General features: G+C 44.2%; 1 protein-coding gene across 2 annotated transcripts in view; it reads right to left on the bottom strand.

Moving 5' to 3' along the window:
* The window catches only part of CASTOR2 (cytosolic arginine sensor for mTORC1 subunit 2), a 147585-nt gene that overhangs the window by 94898 nt on the left and 30961 nt on the right, over positions 1-21726 (bottom strand). Inside the window, exon 2 of one of the 2 annotated variants that reach the window (XM_061470355.1) lies at positions 19856-19946. In XM_061470355.1, coding sequence (XP_061326339.1) covers positions 19856-19929 — 74 coding nt within the window. In that variant the 5' untranslated portion in view covers positions 19930-19946. Of the gene's footprint in view, positions 1-17601; positions 18023-19855; positions 19947-21726 lie in introns of those variants that run through there. The other variant, XM_061470354.1, reaches the window with a different exon arrangement.

Below are 21726 nucleotides of genomic sequence, written 5' to 3'. Positions count from 1 at the left end.
CATATGGGTTTACTGCAATTAGCTGAGCACCAGGAAACTTTCCTGCTCTGAACAAAAGTTTAGAACAAAAGAAGACCACTCCACCTCTCTACACCAAACAAGAGGTCTGCACTACTGTGACCTGTACCCAAGGGATGAGCCTCTTCACTCAAGCTTACACAATACATCTGTAGAGAAAATGTTCCCCTCTATTTTAAAAACAAAGCTCAACCCTCCCCCCCCACCAAATTTAGATGCAGCTTTTCCCCTCTGTTCAAATCTGAAACCCTTTCTTCCTTGCATTCTCCGAGTATGGACTGCCTAGCAGGTCCAGAGATGTTCTGAGGCATCACAGCTTGCTCCAGAGAAGCGCTGACAGCTGTAAACAGATCAAGACATCTATGAACAAGACTACCGAGGGTGCAGACCCATAAAAATCTTCTATCTGGCCAGGCTCCCAGGCAAAGGTAGTCCTGTGCCAGTTACTCTCTTAATCAGCATTGTTGTGCCCAAGGAGCAAACCAGTTTCTTCTTAAATCTCTCCATCAGGAGCCTGGTGAAGAGCCGTTCTTTGAAACGATGGTGCAGAGCCACCATGGATTTCTTTCTTCAACAACCTTAGCACTGAACAGAATCTCACAGCCACAAAGGCAGAAGGGAAAGAGGTAAAAGAGTAAGGCTTAGGCAACCATCACACAGAAAATCAACATCTTCACACTCACTACAATACACAATGGCTTCAAACCCTGGTGGAGCTTCTTAGCAAGAGGATGGGAGCGCTGTAAACATCAGTTATCCAGGAGAACAAAGGGATGGGAAGCCTTGGCAAAACAAAACTTTAAGTAGCAAAAATCATACAAATGAGTCTGGAATGGGATGTCAGGGAAAAAAAATGCAGCAATCCTGTCACCTGCTGAGTTTCCCGAGCTGGGAAATCAACAACAAAATGCCATGCTGCTTTCAGTCTGCTCATCTAACCCAGACAGGATGTTTTGTCCCCTAAGCACAGGAACTTCACCATTTACACAATTCACCCAGAGATAATCAAGAGCTAGCTTTAATATTCCATGAATTAATCCAAGGATCATAATGCATGCTACATCCAGCAAAGAGGGTTATTTTCCCATAAACCTCAAACATACTCATGACTGACTTGCATGAACAGGATTTTGAAGGAACATTCCCTCTCACATGAAGTTTTCAGCCTGGGCTCTAACTCACTGACAACAATGTAGAGAAACCTGTTGACTTTGCCAGGCACAGAACTGGGTTATCAGGGCATCCCAAGCAGATTTGTAACAAAAGCACTGCCTTGACTATTGCTATTTCCATGACTGTATCTGTAGACATGGTAAGGAAAGAAACACTTCTTGCAAGAAAAAACTCTGGTGAAGCATAACTACCGAGTCAGCTGTATCTCACTACAAACAGAAAAGTAAATCATTACACAGTGGTTATGCTGTATCAAAGTACACATTGCCATTATTTCATCCCAGGTTTCAGGCTTTTTTGATTTCATTCTATTCAATTTTTTTACCTGGCTTTTCAACTTAGAACAATTAAAAAATATAGTGAACTAGTACAGCCCTGGAGTTTGGGCTGAATGCAATTTGTTACCCTACAACAACTGAAGTCCATAAAAATGGGGCTTATTCCCAGAAGGAAACTACCTGAACAATGGTTTTCAAAGGAAGACTGCAAATTCCTGGAGAAGTGCGAACCGTTCCTATGGAAAAGACAAAGCCACACCTGCAAGCTTCAGCTATTTCCTTATTCTGAAACTTGATCTTGGGGACAAGACATACTTACTCCACATTTTTCTCACTTACTCAGCATTTTTCTCGCTTCTTGCTGCCAGAAATAGGTGATGTATTTGAAGCTTACACAATGCTAAGTCTCTGGACAGACCATGATTTCACAACCTGATCTTTTCTGTTTATTAGCAGAGGCTGGACCTAAATTTTTTCAATACTCTACACAAAGTCCTATATAATTTGAGCTAGAACACTGCCATAATTGACAAGAACAGGAGCTGCCAAATGTTTTCTGATGCCACAGTTAGGCACCATCTTCTCAAAACATAACAGAAGATGACACTTCATGAGACAAGGGAGATGTGCCAGGCAAAAATCTTGCAGCAGAAGGCTCCTTCCTATTTTAATTCCAGTCACCACCGATGGAGAGGTACAGTTGTCTTTCTCAAGACAGACACAGGAGAGGTGAAACCAAAGCAACACCTCAGACAGCTGAAAAATACATGGAAATACTCAGGGCTTTATTTAAATCCTGGTGTACCTGTTCTGGTCTAATAAAAATAGCCCACCCCACTGTTTGCACAATTCCTGAGATGAGTAGGTAGCACCCTGCAGCTGCCTGCACTTCGCACAACAGCAAGGCGGCTTGTTTGAGTTAGGCAAATTCATCTGTTTCCCCCTCCCCTTCTAACAGATTCATCAAAATATGGAACAGGTTGGAAATCCCCCCCCCTTCCCCACATACCCCCCGCCATGACTTGTGTATCTGTGCACTACTGACCATGAAAAGGTGTCTCCACAGCTTTGGAACTCTGCACTATTCCAGGATCTTTCATCTAAAGGTTAGCAAATAAACTTGTTTTGCAGTACTCCATGAGAATGGGTTTTATTTGGCATGTGACCATTGCTGCTGCCAGGGCATGAAGAAAGGGCTCTCATACATGTAGCTGCACAGACCAGCATGGACTACAAAAAAATAATCCATCTAAAACCAGAGTAAACACTTGGTCACACAGTCCACGCCAGCTTCTGTGTTTTACTGCTTAAAGCACCAGACAGATTTATCCAAGCTACTTAGTTTAAAGCTAGGTTCCTGCTGTGTGGATTGGTCTGAGGAAGAAAGCTTTATCTTTCCATCCACTGTCACAAAATTAGGCACCTAGAAAGTGCAAAATAAGATCCTTGCGTTCTCCAGCTAGTAAGGAAAAATTAAGCAGTGGCAGAAATAAGAGTTGGAGCCAGAAGAGTTTAAAATGTTACCTCTTAAAGATTCAGATATATTATCTAATAAAATTTGTGTATCAGTGGCCACTTTCCTCCAGAAGAAATGCTCCAAGGCTCCTTCAGTGCCAGCAGCTCAGAGCTCACAAATAACCCTCTGACAGGAAGCCAGCACGCGTTCAGCAAGGATATATGGCCTACTGGATCAGGACTCACCCCAGCTTGCTTCTCCTCCTTGTTCTTCCACAGCTCCCTGCATGCCTGTGGGTAAACCACTCCATCTTCCCGTGCCTAAATTCCACATTTGTATAAGAGGAATAATCACTTTTTGTGGCTACAGAGGGCCACAGTGCCAGGGTACATTTACTAGTGACTGACAGGAGCCTACATACTATAAGGAATCACCCCTCTGCCCCAAATACTTTATGAAAAACAAATGTTCCTTGAAAACCAGGTTTCAGATTCAGTTCTCTAAGATGTTACCACAAAGAACAGCAATTTAACAAAAACTTTAAAAAAGTAAAAAAATCCCAACACAATTTGACAACGCCCTTTCCACCTGACACCTAAGAAAATCACACGCACAACTGCGTATGATAATGACGACAAAATAAGAGAACAAAAAAAGTGGGCAATATTGTTCCTTCTAGCTTAAAATCAAATTACAGTGCACTCAGCTTGCCAGTTTAATAGGTGATGTGACAGGTCCTTAGTTCATCTCGTGACAATTTTGAGAACAGAATGATTGGCAGTGTATGATGACAGTGATCACTAGCTGGTTCCTGGAGAGCTGATAAGTTATTACGCTAAACAATGCATCACTATTATGAGCAAGTCAGTGCACTAACTGTAATTTCCTTGAAAGCTGAGCAGCGCATGATTATACTTGTCCACTCAGGCTGCCTGCTGGCAGCTCCGTATTCTGCTATTGTTCTCAGCTCCAGAGCCTCCCCAGCACCCAGCATACAGCCGCAGGAAAATGTATTCTTCATATTCAGCCTTCCTTGTGGCAGCTGTCATCTGAAGGGTACTGGGAAGAGAGACATTCTCTGTCCTGAAGCACAGCTATTAGAGCCCCTAAAACCATGGAGCTTTGCTTGTCAGCAGCAGCTACCTCTCATATCTAGCTGAGACAATCTGCATTTCAAGAGTGCTCTGACTTTGGAATGACACATCTATACCCACATATATATTTTACATACATGGGTGTATTTCTATGTATTAAAAAGCCCCATATACACACAAGTACATTCCTGGCTGCTTGCTTTATGACTTTCAGGAAGGCTGCTGTTATTACTGGAAGCTCAAATGGACATCTTTCAACTCAAATTTCTCTCTCAAGGTATAAGCAGAGATGACCAAGAACACCTCCGCTAATGAACCAGGCAGCAGCTGGGTGACAAGGATTCCCAGGGGCTAACACAAGCATGGACTGAAAGCACAGCCTTCATCTGTCCGACTGAAAAGAGGCAGTTATAGTGATGGAGATGATGAAGGACCTGGGAAAACCACCACCAGCTCCTACTGCAGACCTGCTCTGTGAGATGGATAAGCTACTCATCCTCTCATGTGCCTCAGTTTCTTCCTCTACCAAGCAAGCAAGCAGCACCTCCCCACCTCTCAGAGGACTGGAGGCATTGCTGCTGCACACTGGGGCACGGCAGGGGCCTGATGCTGCACTGCTGGAGAAAAGACATTCCCTAACATATGGTTATGGACGGAGAGAAGAACAAAGAGACCCCCATTTTGAATCCTAAACTAATTCTCAGAAATCTTCCCTCTTACCTGCATGAACAGTCACACAAAGCCTCCCCTCCCTTTGCTGCATTTTTAACATGCTCTTGTCCTGCATGTAATCAACTAGTCTGACCAGAAGACAACAGTTCTGAAACCCCTCAGTGTCTTCCCCTGCAACAGCGACAGATATTTCTGTGTGTAAGCCCCACTGGCTTCCAGTAAGCCCTGGGGTGCCAAGTGCTTAAGGTGTTATTTTTAAATGGGACTTAGGTGATTCCAAGAATATTATCATATAACTCACCTTAGATTTGATAGGAAGTGAACATTATGTGGAAGAAAACCTGACACGGAGAACATCTGACAAGTGCTGAAGAGGTAAGTCCTAATTCATTTTAAATTGTTTTATGTAAGACTCATTTAAGGAGTATCATGAAATCCTTTCATTGTCTTTTCACCTGTGCTGATCCTGCAAGGAACATATCATCAGTAATATGTTTAAACAAGCCAAAGAAAAAGTACCACTCTATGCTGAATCCAGGAACTGTTCTATTCCTGTCACTGAGTTTCTTCAAACTCAAGAGAAAACCCGTTACTGTTTGAGTTACGGCACAAAATGAGCAAACGTAACATTCAAAACATGATACTAGTAACATAATGTAGTGAATGGCTTTAACCTGACAGAGGAGAAACTACAATGAGCTCTTAGACAGAAGCTCTTCCCTGTGAGAGTGCTGAGGCGCTGGCACAGGGTGCCCAGAGAAGCTGTGGCTGCCCCATCCCTGCCAGCATTCAAGGGCAGGTTGGATGGGGCTTGGAGCAAGCTGCTCTAGGGGAAGGTGTCCCTGCCCATGGCAGGGAGCTGGAACTGAATGAGCTTTAAGGTCCCTTCCAACACAAAACATTCTATGACTGTATGATAACATATACAGGATAAGCCTGCCCTATAGTTTTGCAAAAAGGTGAACACCATTGCTATTTGCACACCTCATACCTTTACAAATAAGCTGTTTCTACCCCTACAACAAGAGCTCATCATCTGACCATTCTCTTGGACAGTAAAGAAAGGTTAAGAAGTCAATCCTATCTACTCCAACTTTGATACTAACCATCCCATATCTGCACTACCGCAACTGCCTGTGAGCCTGTGCCATATACATACCCAAAATGATGCAGCTTCAAAGGTGGGCAAGTTTTCTTTGTTTTTTTTTTTTCCCGCCCTCCCCAAATTTGGATAGCACTCAGCAAATTAACAGCAACTTCCACAGCACTGGGGGTGGAACTGTTGACTCAGGGCCAGGCACTTCATCAACTGCTTTGCTATGATCCTCCAACTACCCCCTCAGTTATCCAGCCAACGCAGACTGCACCTAAGGATAGAGCACTAACTGTTCTAAGTACTGTAGCCACCTACAAACCCATAAGAAAAGTGCATGGTTATGTTCTGGTCAGTAGAAAACTGCAAAGGAGATAAACAACAGTAACATGCTACGGAAGGCTATCAAGCATGCTTTAACTGCCAAGGATTTATCAGTTTAAAGCCCCAGTGATATACTATAAACACAGAAGAAAATGAATTTAAAGCCTATGCTCATGTACATCTCAAAAGGACACAAATCTTCACAAGCAGCATTTTACACACACTATTTATTGTTTCTGACTTTTTTTCCTAGGTCATTATCACCTTTACAATGAGATATCCATTCAAAATACACTGCTTTCCAACATCATTGAAAGCTAATAGATAATCATATTGTTTTGAGACTACTTCATATTTAAATCATTGCCCAAGATTACAATTCAACCACCAGCTGAATGAACAAAGCTATTCAAATGGGTACAGAACACACAAAGTCCTTTTACATCAGTCATTCCAGGCTGATTTCACAATCCTGTGCAAACTGAAAGTATTTCTGGCTTGTCACAGAGCAAGAGCTATCAGGGGATAGCTCCGTGATCCAGCTCAAACCCTTCCCTTGGAGACTCCCATCCTTCCTCAGACAAGGCTTTCCCTGCACACAAACACAGAGCACTTGTCCTGGGGTGAAACCTCAGCAGCCCCCAGTTACAGCACTGCAATGGGTGATGTGACGAGGTGTAAAGTCTACAAAATGACTGTACAGACAGGAATCATGAGAACCACTCAGAAATGGAGGGCCTTGGAGGAACCTGATACCAGTAGGAGGACCACAGAGAAAACTCTCTCATATAGTATGGTTTCATTGCATGACCACTGTTACAGTAGAATTTCAGAAACTGTACAATAACTAAAGTACAACTTTTACTGCAGGGCATCTAAGACAACACTGTACATTAAGTATCATTTGGACTTCAGGCCACTCAGTATTTTCCTTTACATACAACAAGGACATGAATAAAACTCTGTTCTTGGCTGGAAGTAGCTTCATTAGTCTTGTACATCCATTTACCACCGTTACAAATTGTAATTCAGCTGTCTGCAATGGTACAGAAGTGAGCACATGCCCTTTCCCAAGGCGAAGTTTGCTCTTACCCAACTATGGAATTTTCTGGCTTCTAGTTTAATTTAGAGCAGCCTTGATGCTCCTCTAACTTCAGCTAGTTCTTCACAGTTTACAGCTAATAAGCAGTTTCACACGAAATGCTCACAAGAAGAAACGTAAAGGACCACTAAATTACTGCATTAGACAGTTTTTCCTCCATTCCAACAGTTCTCTCCAAGACTGAGAGGTTGTACAATCTTACTCTTAAGTTAAAAAAAAAACACTAAGTCCTGTTTAAATGAGACATTAGATCACACATTATAATGGTATGCGGAAAGTAACACCCAAAGCATTACAATGTCAACAAGGTCAACAACATGTTAACACACTGAAGTACAAGATCCAAATGGACAAAATCCTGAGCAACCTGCTCTCCTTGGCTCTGCCTTGAGCTTGGGGATGGCTAGATGACCTTCAGAGATCCCTCAATCTCAACTATTCTGTCAAGATTTGCTATTTTCTAAGTTGTGCTGATAACGTGATACCAGGCTGAGCCTGAAAACAACACCAAAAGGTTAAGGCTCCACCAGGGCATTAACTGTCAAAGCCGGGAATGAAGCTCCCACAGTGTAATGACACATCCATGCTCAGCTTCTTTACCTCAATCGCTCCCCTCCAGAAGACCATAAAGCCTGTCTTGGTCAAGCTGAATTCTTAGTAACCTCCTCTAAGCTTAGCCAAAACTACACTATGACTAGCAAAGTGATTCTTGGCAGTCACCAGAGTACTGTTATACCTGTAAGCCAGAAATACTGAAAAGCAAGCAACCATTTAAAGAAAAAACAATCATCTATGTCAAAAGCAATGCTCGGTTCTTTAGGAATCCAGTTGGTTTGTATATTTGTAACCACCACCACCTTGCCTGCAATGCTGGTAACTCAAGCCTGTTTCATCTTCCAGAATAATGTACTGGTATCATTTGCAAAGAAATTGTATAGACTTCCTACACTGCTGAGTTTTGCCAGCCATCTACCTCAGTTTGTGTCCCTTGGTAAAAGGGAAATACTGCAAAACACACAGTCCCACCACTCAGTGCAGAAATCCATCCACTAACTAGTCCAAAACCTGCAGTAAGCTCAGGAGAGAACAAGGCCACAACACAGAGGCAAACAAGCAAGGCACATTAAAACCCTGCTTGGCTTATGAAATGCCTAAATGGGTAATAACATGCAGCTCAACACACATCATCTCAGCATACCATAAACCATCCTAAATTTATCCCCACAGCCATATGAGACAGGTTAATTCTAACACTTCCCTTTTGCAACCATGCAGATCAAACATGAAAACAATTAAAAGCACCATTTTGACATTAGCTAGTAGGATTTAAAGATACCTGACATCATTTTGACAGTGATGGCATCTCAGGTGTAAATAAGCTAATTTAAACAACACTTATCTAAGCATGTACCCTACATAAACTCCAAAACAAATTAAACAAGTCAATTGAGGAGAAATTGGTGACAAAGCAATTGGAATCAGTCCACTGATGCAACAAGCCAGATTTTGACAGCAACAGCATCTTCCCTCTTCCCCAAGAAGGAAGAATATTTCAAGTGACTCGGTTTAGCTCAGAATGATTCATCCCAGGTTGAGAAACAAATTAGGAACTGAAAAAGCAAGTAAACTTGTTGTGTTTCTTCCAGTCTGCAAACAAGCAGTAGGTGTGGGAGGCTGAGATCTACTCGCTCCGATGCCCTGACAAGCACAGTCTGAAGTCACCACCAGCTTCATTTGTTTAGTACAGGTCACACTGCACTGCTTAGTTAGAAATACAAAATAGGCTGAGATTATTTTTTTTCCCCAAATACTCAGCACATTTAAAATCGTTTATTAGTTTAAAACCACCAACTGAAAATGTTTGTTTTCCATGTTACAACCTAACTCCAATTTCCACCCAAAAGCAGCTTGAAAAAGATGCCAATTGAAAGATTAATCATGTAATGTCATCCATCATTTTCAAAAAAGACTACGTAAATCTATGTAAATGTATACAGTTGCTTAAATGCATACAGAGTATATCCTTCTCGCTATTAAAAACAACCTTTATTCCTTTTTGCCATGACTAAATTTATTTGCAAGTTAGTGCCTTAGAGGTTATCGAAAGAGTCAATCTTTCTTTAGGAAAAGAAATAAAAGCTACAAATGTTAAACAAGATTAACATGGGCCATTTCAATCAAGGTCTCTCAACTTGTCAGCTTCAACCAACTCACCCTGTAAAACAGGATACATGTGTAGCATAATAAAAGGTTGAATCCTGATCTTTTAACCACAGAACTAGGATAAATATTCAGGTATCGCTAAACCCAGTGCATATCATTACCCAGATCCTCTGACACGTAACATTTCTAAGAAGCCTTAACAGAAAGACAGGGAGAGTCACACCTACGTTTTAACTGTTCTATCTGTGTCAAAACTTGTAAATTATCCCCTCCCAGCTTTAAAAATACCCCCAGTATCAGTTTTAGTTCACCTATTTGAATACATAAGACTTAAAGGTTGTGTTTTACTCTCAACTTGAGTGGTGTAGCTTGCAACACCTTGTAACATCTCTAGTATCCTCTATAACAAGAGCACTAAAGCTTTGCTATTCAAGAAAATTAACTTTTCCATTACAGTAACACCTTTATGAAACACACAATCACACAAGAGAGTTGGGTTGCTACTTTATAAGCTGGGTGTAGTGAAACAATTCAGATGGGAGACAGCCTACCACCAGTAACAGCCTGTATCTCGCTACAACTACTGGCCAGTAAGTAGCACAAGTATCTTAAAAACATCTATTCCATTGTATTAACAAAACTTACATGGACTGCAAAGGGCTGAAAAAATCCCTTTGCCTACTGAGACATCCCCCAAAAGGGTGCCTCAGAAACCCCCAAAAGATTAACAAATGGTTTGCTGTCACCAAGCAAATTTGCCACTTCTCTTTCCCATGTGCCAGCCTTGTGCTGAACAGCAACTCTGGTACCTCAGCATTACTGCTGTGAGCCTTCTAGAGCAGGCTGAAGGTCACAAATAAGCTTTTTATTTTCATCCTAGTAAAGCACATTTAACAGGAGCAAAGTAAGAAAACTGGTTCTGGTTGGTGAGGAAGTTCAGACATTCACAGCTTTTCTTTGGATGTGAAAATCAAACTTTATCAACCAGTACAAATTGGTTTTATGCATCAGACCACAAATGTCCATTTCCATGGTCAGCACAGTGAAACTTTGTGCAGTACCTCTGAAACGAACAAGGGTTTGTATAGTCACAAAAGAGGCTTCAGCACCCTTTATTTCTTTTGTGCCATGATAAAACAGTTTTGTGTTGTCTCCTCTCTTTAGCAAATACATCCTCTAGTTAGCTACACAAAACCAAGCTGAGCTCAAGGATCTTTTTACTTTGAAATGATAACTGCAACTTACAGGCTGTGCTCTATGGATTCTGAACTGCAATGAATGGAGTTATTTCCTCACATTCCTGTTGTATAATTCTTCTTTTACCAGCCTTCAGCTATCAGCAGATCAGAGTTGGAGTTTACTCTGGAGTTGGCAGTAAACAAAAGAACAAATCTGCACTGTTTCCTCTGAAAAAAGAAATTGTAGCCCTTGTCCAAATATTAAAACATTGAAACATGCAGGACGATTAAGGAGCTGTATATTAGATAAATGAGGCAGTGTGCTCAACAGATCAAAAAAAAAAAAAGGAAGAATTAAATGGAAAGATTTACATTTTTATAGAGCACAAACAAGGCATTGTCAAATAGTTCCAGCCTCAACTGGAGCCTAATTTAAGTTATAACTCAGTGGAAGGAGTAGCCTGTGGATTCAAACTATTGTGTTAATGAACAACTCGCCTGTTACTTCTTTATGACGAATGCACAATAGTTACACTTTGCCTTAACAGACCTGCAATGCATCTGCTCTGCTGCTGAAGCACAAGAGCACCCAGGTTGTAGGAGGAGCCACCTAGGAACCAATAAAAGCTACATTTTTAATTTAAATACTGACTTTCATCTGAAAGCAGTAAACAGGTACTAAGCTGAAGGCATCTTCCATGAGCTACATGGCAAAAGAGAAATATTTTCTCCCATTTTTATTTCTCAGCTCAACATCAGCGGGCACCAGGATAGTTTCCCTCACATCCCTGATGTTGCACTGTACCTCCAAATGATGCCTTACATCGATGCAACAGTTCTGCCAATGGATGGAAACAGTTTAGAATGGGAAATAAGGAAAAACCACCAGCCCACTACAAGCTACAGACAGGTATTTATTTATTTAAAAGGCAAATGGCCAAGTTCAGGCAAGAGGAAGAAAAAAAATCTTAAAGAAAAAATGAACAAACATCCAACATTTCTCCAGCACACAGTGCTCCCCAGCACTGCACTGTGGGTTTGATCCAGTACCTCTGTTCCACCTTTTGAATTTCATTTAGTTTCTAAGCACTCCTGTCAGCTTCTGACTTGGCATCAGCTTTAGCCTGATGGGACCACATGGTAGGTTGAGGATGGCATGACAGGACTGTCAGGCAAAGAAAGACAAAAGAAGGCAGGGACCTGCTGGTCAGCCCGTGTGCCAGAAGCAGAAAAGAAAGGGAAATAATAACATTCGTAGATAAACAATAAGAGACCAACAGGAAGGAAACCTGCTCTTTCCAAAGTTTCATCCATTAAACCACTGCAGAAAGTGGTCACAGTCCAGCAGCAGCTGAAACACCCAGCAGCCCGGAACACAAACTGGTGACGTTCACAATTAAACAGCTTATGTCCTTTGTTAGCCCAAGCGACTTCTATACTCTCTCCTCCCCATTTACCTGATTCTCATTAGCTTTTAGTCATCCTGAATATCCACCAGCAAGTTCAGCACCATACATGCAGATGCTGATGCAGGCAAGCAGCTTGAGTCGTGAGGCTTTCACCACTCTGGTCTCCTGGCAGGTCTGGACATCAGCACTCGGTCCTTCTGTCACACACATCTATCTATCTATCTATCTATCTATCTATCTATCTATCTATCTATCTATCTATCTATCTATCTATCTATACACACACGTGTGTGTTTGTATATATACATAAAAATGTATCAAATCAGGCTAAGAAAAAAGTCCCCAAACCTGTGGTATGCCCACATATGTACACCCCCAAGAAAAAAAACAAAAACAAAAAACCCAATCAAAACTCAAGATATTTGGGAGTCTTTGCCACACTAAAAGGAAACACAAGAAATCTGTTTTAGATGAATAAACCCTGTCCTAGAATTTGCAAAAGCCACTACTCAGTGGTCTTCCTAGGACGTACAGGATGCAGAAGACAAGGGGAAAAGAAGGTTTTACCAACAGGAAGTAGCTTGCCTTTGCCAGATGACCACCCAATGTTCCAATTTATTTCCTATAAAGGGCATAGATAACATTTCTTTGCCCGAGTTCATACCAACGAAATGGATTACTGATCCCTTGAATGTCCTCAAATGATGCATGGCTACATTTTAAGCACTTGCTTGCCCTACTGCTCTGAAACCCAAACTAGACCTTTTATTACAGTATCTCAAATTTCAGGATACCTAGTAAACAAGTGATGAAGGGATGAGAAACACATTAATAGCAACAACACACTGCTCAGAAGTAGAGGTGTCAATTACTACTAACAAAATGGATGGATTATAAGAACCACCACCACAAATTGAGCAAATATAACAAACCTGGTTTCATTTTCGGTTTAAAGACCAGAGAAAACCCAGTATATTCTGTATAGTTTATCACTGGTTACTTCTTGCTACATTTTTATTAGAATTAATATTTTTAAGCACCTCTCCACTCTAAGAATACCTCCTGCCTCCAAGGATTCCATCACAGAGGCTGCATTCAAGCAGCACTGACCATGGAGCAGAGCCCAGCCTGGCTCTTCCACCCTGGCTGGTTCCTCTGGGAAGCATCCCACTCACCCAGCCGGTCTTCTGCACTTGGTGCCAACTCTGCTGACCTGCAGTTCTGTGCTTCAAGTCACCAACACACACAAACTGCACCACCAGAAGACCACCTGAGCAGCTTGGGAACAAAACCAGACTCACAGATGCTTTTGAAATGCCTGCCTTAAACACTTCCGTGACCAAGGGGTCACCCCAATGCAGAACATGTTCCTTCTCTCCAGCATGCTGAAATCATGACCACCTCAAGCTAAAGACTACCAGCAAACTCTCTGAGATTTTAAAATTTGCGATGATAGACACATGACCTACACCTATTTTAGCTGCCAAGCCCTGTGAACAAACTGACCTCTCAACTTCATCCTGGTTATAACTTGACAGCATGAGAATTTAAATAATACCTTTCTCCCTCAACTACTTTATTTCACTGTTTACCACCAAATCTTTATCTTAAGTACCATAATAGAAAGAAAAGGCTACTTGTGAACTCATTGACTCCAGATGTTCAAGGGCCTATCAAAACACTACCCAGAAATCAGGCTAATTACATTATACTGGTGCAGTGCTTGGAAGAGCCCTGACCCCATGTTATTCTCCAGGACTTAAACTCTCCATATATTTTTATATACGCTCAAAAGACAAGGTCAGGCTCACCTTCCTTCTCCCTACTGCATGAACTGGTGGCACAGTGCAAGCAATACCCAAGACTGTCCTTCCCTCCATTCAGATTTCAGTCCTATGTGGTGAAAGGAGATGCCATTAAAAAATCCAAGACAAGAATGTAGCAGCACATTCACATGTCTATCAAGTCCTCAAGCAGGTCACTTGTGGCATGTCACCCAATAGCCTGAGATGGTTTAACTCTGACCAGGGAAGACGAGACATCAGCTCTGGTGGGAGGGAAGCTGTTCTTTTTGTAGCAAGCATGGAACTGAAGGTGAGCATTCACAGATGAGTACAGTTCTTTGCCCGAGAGAACCAGCATTTACAGAGGCACGTGCAAAAGAAAGAGGACACAATGGTAAAACCAGGTACAGTTGTATTTACACACATCAACACGCAGTGCACCTTCTGAATAGGTGGAGATCCTTGGCACCAAGGGACTCCCAAGCCAAAACAGAGACACAACACACTCAGTGGAACACCAGGATGACAATGACAGTAACAGCAAAAAAGATCAGACACATGCAAATCTCCAACATGCAACTGAAACCCCCCTGGATCTGACCCTCCACTCAGTGCCTGGCAGAGCTCAACTGAAACCCATAGCTCTGCACTCACACAAGCAGAGAATCAAGAGCACATTGCTCAGTGTGTAACTGCTAGTATTTATTTCTAGACTACCTGTCGCAATGCAACTTTTCATAAAATACCTCATGCCTAACTGAAAGTTATGGTTAATAGTAGTTTTCTTTCAGCTCAGGTCAGCCCACCGTTTTATTCACTACTGGTCTTACCTCTTCACCTCAGGAACTGCTTTCTTGCTTCTGGCTATCGGAATAGTTCCAAAATTACTGTTCTTTGTTCAAAAAAAAACCCACTGCTATTGGAACAGAAGCTAAATTAAAAGACTCAGATCACGAACAAGGGCAAGCTGAAAGTGGCAAGAGGCCAAATAAAGAGGCAGATTTGTTACTTTTCCTTCCCAAGAGGATTAAGAAAAAATTGTTCTAGCTCTTCTCCCTGGTGCATGAGAACATGAAGGAGGTTCCACTGCTCCCTTCAGATCGCTCCGCAGAAGAGCCTATGTAAAAACTGTAGTTTCTTGCATGACTAACACGAGGATGCTGATGATGTCACTGCCACCTCTCTGGATCGCATCTGTCCCACAGATCATTATTTCTTGTTGGCAGCCTTGCAGCACAGGTAAAAACTCTGTGTAAGGTCTCACAGGGAGACATGTAAGAGGTGTAAATAACTGGCATCTTCGCTATCTCATCAGAAGAGGTTAGCAGGGGTGTAGGCCACCTTCCCCTTTCACCCCTCCGTTGGTCCTTTCAGACTGCATGGCTGGGAGTGGAGATTTGCCTTGCACCCACACAAGAAGCTGTTGTCTACAGGGCACATCCACTTCTTAGAGGAAAAACAAACAGCAGGATCATAAATTTAGGGAGTTCCATCTCCCAGAGACCACCATCTTCCTCATACAGATGGTGTTCATCAGAGCAGGTCTGTGGGGCAGGGACCTCGTTTGCCTCAGGGCACGTAAAAAGCACACAGGAGAAAGCAACGGCTCAGCATTGCCGCTTGTCTCAAGAATGACACAAACAAGCTTCCCATTCCCTCCCCTGCACCTCTACTGCCTGCAAAAACATCAAAACAAAGGAGAAATAAATGGAAGTTTCCCATTCCAACAAACCAGTGAGATTCCCTGAAAGCCAGGGGAAGGTTATTGATGTTCACTGTGCAAGGAAAGGGACAGGGACCTCAAGAACCACAGCAATGTCAGGTGCTGCATCCAAATGCAGGGCAAGGTATCACACCCCAAAGGGTTTATCTTAATGTCTTCACCCTTTCACAGCTCTCCAGTGCTGAAGATGTGAAATGCAGCGGGAAACAAAAAGGCAACAGGACCATCCCTGAGCTTAAAATACATCAGTAAATAAAAGAAAACAAACCACCAACACTCAGTCTTATGCATTAAGTCTTGTGCATTAGGAGTGACAGATTTAAAGATTTCACTGTTGACGTTAACAGTGACATTTTAAGCACGGGAAAGGGTGCAACAACCCCTCCAAAAAAACCCAGCAACCTCTTGCAATTATAATGAAATAACAAATTAAAAATAGAAATTCAAGACTGAGGAGCCTTTAATGCCCTGGGTGGGTATTCCAGGCCAGCAGTAAACAAGGTGCTGATATACTTTACACTGCAACCCAGGGCAAGCCAAGTGGGATGAGCCCCAAATCAGAGTGAGATTTCAATGCATGAAGTTTAACTGAAGATAAGGGACTGTAATCAAATTACAGCACAAATAGGTCCATTCATCCGTGAGCTTTATCACAGAGAGGGGATTGAATTACAGCTTGGAATAAAACAACTTAAGCAATAAAAAGCAAATTTATTATCTATTTATTGTTTCCCCACCTTCACCCAAGACCACTATCTGAGAGGAGCCTGGGGAGAAAGCTAAAATTCTAATTATGAGGCTGGAAAACCATGAGGAGTTTAAGTTGGGTTATTTACATTCCCATTCCTCTTTCTCAGCAGAGCAAAGTCAACAAGCTGAGCGAAGACACAGGAATATGCAATTGCAATTCAAGTTGTTTTGCAGCGAAAGGCCTAAGCAGCTTACAGACACTCAGTAACCCTCAGCCAGAGGGTTTTTTTTTCCTCTCCCTAAAAACAATATAAATTCTCACACTGCCTTCCACTGTTTTTCCCCCCTTTTTTTCCCCGAAAGCTATCACATATTGCTCAATACCAGGATTTTTAAAGAGAGCCAAGCTCAGGGCAGGCATTGCCCCTCATCCTCCTCCAATCTGGCAGCACTGAAAAAGCGCCGTTTAAAACAAACGCGTGGGGACGATTCGCTCTCTCGGCGAGTGCTGTAAGGAACAACAACCGGGAGAAAAACAGAGCGAGAGGAAAAAACCACCGCGGCTCCCCCCCTCCCGGGGCTGCCGGTGCCTTTGTTGTCGCGGCGCCCCGCGCCCGCCACCCCCCCGGACCCCTCCGGTCCCCCACAACCTGTTCTCACCGGAGCCTCGCCAGGGGGGACCCCAACGCCAGCGCTCACCCCCGGCACCATCTCCCACTCTTGGGATAATGGGGGTGTGGGGAAGAGCCAGGTGTCCCCCCTCACCCTGCCCTCTGGACAGGAGAGTGTCCCCCAGCACCCCGACTGCTTGCATGGAGGGCGTCCTCGCCCCATAGCGCCCTGGCCCTTATCAGGGATGGTGTTCCCCCCGCTCCAGCACCCTGCCCCTTTGCAGGAATGAGGATATCCTACCCTCTTGCGATGGGGGTGCCCCCACCCCAAAACCCTGCCCCCTTGCAAGAATGGTGCCCGCCACCCCAGACCTCTGCCCCCTTCCAAGGAGGGGTGTCCTCCATTCCAGGACCCTGCTTTATTTCAGGAAGGAGGTCGCCCCCCACCCCATCATCCCACCCCCTTGCAAGAAGGAGGCTGCCCTGCCCCCTTGCAAGGAAGGTACCCCCCCCAGCCAGCCCCTTCGCAGGGACAAGAAGATGCCCTCCCAGCACCCAGCCCCCTAGTAAAAGGGAGGATACACCCCCCAACACCCCGTCCCCCTGCGAGGAGGGTGCCCCCCTGTCCCCCTCAAAAGGAGGGTACCCCCCAACCCCTGCCTTCCTCACAAGGAGGGTTCCCCCCAACATCTTATCCCCTTCAAGGGGGTGCCCCCTAACCCCCATCCTTCTGACAATGAGGGTGTCCCCCAACCCCTATCCCACTCACAAGGAAGGTACTCCCCAGCATCCTGTTCCCTCACAAGGAAGGTGCCCCCAGCCCCAGCACCTACCTCGTCTTAGAGGACAGGAAAGCAAGTTTGATTAATCCATAGGTAAACAACTGGATGCTCTCCTTGGCTATGCTGGCCACTCTGAGCCTGTGCTCTAGGATGTGCAGTTCCATCTTTTCCTCTTTCTCATTTGTAGTTCATCTATCCCCGGGGTTTATTTTGTGTTTTTGAATGGGGAGGGGGAGGGGGGCTGTTATTGTCGGTGCCTTTTTTTCCCCCCTCCGGTTCCTTCTCCCCTTCCCGGCTTCGGGGCGGGCAGCGGCGGGTGCGAGTGAGCAGGGGGTGCCCAAGTTGGAGCGGGGTAGTGGTGGGGAGGCCGGCGGGGCGCGGAGCGGAGCCGGGCAGGAGGCAGCGGAGCGCCGAGCAGCTGGTGCTCGCTGGAACAAACAACTTGCCACTCAAGGCCGGCCCAGCGCGCCTGCGCGCCGCCCCGCCGCATGCCGGGCCTTGCAGTCCGCAACGCCGCGCCGGACGGGGCCGCGCCGCGGGGTCCGGCGGCAGGACGGGACGGGCCGGGCCGCGCTGTCCTGCACTGGGGAGGGGACCCGGGCGACCCCACCCCGCACCGCTCCTGCCGCCAGTGCCGAGTTGGACCGCTCACTTCAGGAGATTTGTAAATAGCACTCATAAGCGACCAGCAGGGTTGGATCAGTTTTCACTGCACCCATCGTTCGACTCGAGTAGGGGGAAAGAGCTACAATCTCAGCACCCAAAAACCAGCAGAAAGGAGAACTTGAGAAGTTTTCACTACCGCTATGGAAATGCTCCAATTGTACCCCGTTGGTTCTCGCCCGCAGAAGGCAGGAGTTCTGCCCTACTCCCCTGTGCAGCAAAAATAAAGTGGAAAAAAATACTCACTGCATGGAAGTGTTGTCGAGGTAAACCGGCAGTTGTCAAGAACACAGAAACAGCCTTGTGTGCATGACAGTTGGTAATGCTGAAGGGCGAGTGGCTTGTTGGTCCCAGTCGTCACTCCGCTCCTCAGCACAAGGAGGCTGCAGGGAGGCAGGAATGGACAGACCTCACACCAGCACCCCAGAAACAGGGCTGATGGGACAGCAGGAGTGCCTCAGAATTGGCATCCAGACACTGACCCTGCCATGTTTGGGAGCACCAGCTCCTCAGCACAGAGCCCATTGACAGCACACAGGCTGAAACTGGAACTAAATTCAGTCTTGGGGTATTCTTAAAACAGGACTTAGCCCATAAACCTGATTTTAGCCTCTGTGTGTAGCTCCCTTTGACTTCAGATCACACTGATTCTGCCAGGGACACACCACACACCACCTTCATCAGTAGATCTCAAACGGGCTAGACCATCAACAGCAACCCTTCTGTTCTATGCAAGGGGACAATGAGGCAGAGGATGTGTCCAAGGGCACCAGATCAGAGCTCAGTTAGTCAAGCTCCACTCCAGGCCATTCCTCCTCACTGTACAGAAGGAGGAGCTTCTGCAGTGGTTTTTTTTGTAGCAGAAATGCCTTGAATCCAGCTCTGGAGAAAAGCTTGTGAAACTAGGCTTTCCAAACCCTTTTTACTATGCGACTTCCCACTGGATGGCTGTATTCCTCCATGGACATGTCTGTCTGTGGCCATACTTCTGAAAGGCTGTTCTAATTTGTAATATCCCCAAAGGAAAAACTTGAAATTAGAGGCATTTATATCAATAGTCAAAATCAGTCAGAGGAAAGGCAACAAAGATAACATTTGTAAAAGCCTTTAAAACCCAGGGAGTTGCTTTCCTTCACTGCCTCACACACAAGTTCAGATGGCTGTAGGTGTTGCATTTTAGGAAGCTGAAGAGGATTTGTAATCTGCTTCCACTGCCAGTTCAAGGTCTTGGTCTTCAAAGCTCTCAATGTATCTGTGCCCAGCTACAAAATGTGCCTGCACCTGCATCTACAAATCACAGAGATATTCGTGTTCCTCTGGGACAATGCAGACCACAGAGCCCAGAAGGAAGCAGCCAGGGACAAAATATGCACTGTCTAGGTTGCTGTGAACTTCCAGAGGAAACCAGAAAAATGTAGCCTGAATCACTGAATCATGTCTAGGAAATGCTACAAAACTTTCCTCTTTTAAAAGATTTTCCATCATAATCAGGACAACATTCACATCCACTCTTCCCCTTCCCACTTAAGAAAGAATCTGGTGCCCCCAAGCACAGCTTTGTCAAAACAGGGAGGTCAGAAACTCCAGGAAGGCCACCAGGGATTCTGCTATTACCAGTCTAATTACTACTGAAAATGCTTACTTGAAACAATTGAGAGATGGCAGAACAGACCCAAAGGTAAAATCACTGGGGACCTTTTGAAGCAAGCAAATCATCGGAGGCTTCGTTCTGCCTGCAGGGAAGGAGAAAAAGAGGCCCTGAGTTAGTCATCTGGATTTACTAAAAAAGAAAAAAAAAAAAGAATCAAGTAAACAAGAAAAAACAAAAAACTCCCCCCAAACCCACAAAACACAGAAATACTTCTTCATTTTGTAAGTTTACATCTGGTGCTCTCCAAAATTGCAATTTCTTTCCTGGGTCTGTTTGGCTGCTCTGGTTTTCCAAGTCTTTCAAAGAAGGCCTGAAGGCCTCTCTGAGCTGGAAACACAGACCTCATGGCTACATGAACTTTCACAGAGCTGATTGTAGGAAGCATTAGAAAAATATAAAGCCCCCCCCCCTAACACCCAACCTAGTTTTCTACACATGAAAAATATGTCTAGCTCAGCACAGGCGGACTTTTCAAGAGCACGCAACATGGCAATTAGCCAAAAGACTATTAAGGCCCCCTCCTCCAACTGTCATTAGTATTCAGATCTCTCTCTCCCTTGTTGCCAGGTATACCTGGGAGATTCCATGTGGGGAGCAGCTTAGAATGTCTTGTTATTATACATAACATGCTATAATGTCTTTTGATTATTGCAATTTCAAGTTTTCCATATTTTTGCAGCTCAAAAGGACTCACTCAGCCCAGCCACAGAGTAGGGACCTGTCGTGCAAGATGATGTGACCAGACTTTATTACACTCAAAACCCATTCCCTGCCCACACAGCTTCCAATGGCAGTTACCACAGCACATGCCGGGCAGACAGAACAAAGGAACAGGGAGAACAGGTAAGAAAAGAGGAAGGTGATGTAGTGGCAAACTAAATCTCAGTATGAGGACCAGGCACTGAGAGTCACCTCCTCACCACATGGAGAATGGAGTGCTGATGAGCCATCACAAGTAGATGAGATTCCCAAGTGCTCTAGGTCAGACACCGTAAAACTTGGGGTTTGAAGCCTTGAGGCCAAGGGGGTTGGGAGGTGTTGGTGGTGTTCATTTGTAGAACAATGCAGACTGTATTTGGACTATGGGCAGCCTTCAGATATACCAGCTTCCACTCATAATCACAAGGACCTTCTTACTGGTGAGCAGGGCAAGAGCCATCTCCTGTTTGCCCAGAGGCATGTATATCCGGAAGCAAGTTCCTCAGAACTCCTCTAGTTTTTCCACAAAACAGTCTTGGCAGCAACCAACGTAGAGCCAGGCAGAGGCCACCAGCAGTCCTTTGGGAGACTGAATTTGGTCTGAATGCAGAATTTCTCATAAAACACACTGCAGGAACCCAAGTGTTTGCAACAATCAGTCTTTCAGGAAACAGACATTTAACATTTGTAGAAAGAATTTACGTAAAAGGAATGTAATTGCACACTGTGACAAAGAGTTCCTGAAGATCAGCTCTGTACACAGAGGAAAAGTAAAGGAGAATTTCTAATCACGCGAGTCATCATGTTTTATGCAGTTACTCCCAACTACAGCAGGATGTGTCAGTATTATTTTATTTAGATGGTGGAAGGAAGTTCTTAAATCATTTGTGGTCTCTTCTGATACCATAAAAAAGCCCCAAATTACCATACTTAGTTCTCAAAGATGAAGCTCTGGTAGCCTTTTACAGATGGATTTTAACATGCAGGATCTAAATTTTTGGCAATAAAACCTCATTTAAAAAAATAGATTAAATTATGTCACGTGACTTGTATGACATTGCGCTGCTGCAAATCTTACAGCACTCTGCTGTTGACAGAATTTTGCTCTTCTTTCAGAAACATCTTAAGTTCAACAGTGTCTTGATCTTTGACTAGGGCCTGTA

This window comes from Pezoporus flaviventris, unplaced genomic scaffold (assembly GCF_033815535.1).
Source record: "Pezoporus flaviventris isolate CSIRO_AGI_PZ_B2104156 unplaced genomic scaffold, CSIRO_AGI_Pfla_v1 ptg000063l, whole genome shotgun sequence".
Taxonomy (NCBI): Eukaryota; Metazoa; Chordata; class Aves; order Psittaciformes; family Psittacidae; genus Pezoporus; species Pezoporus flaviventris.
This window is presented reverse-complemented; position numbering and strand designations above follow the sequence as displayed.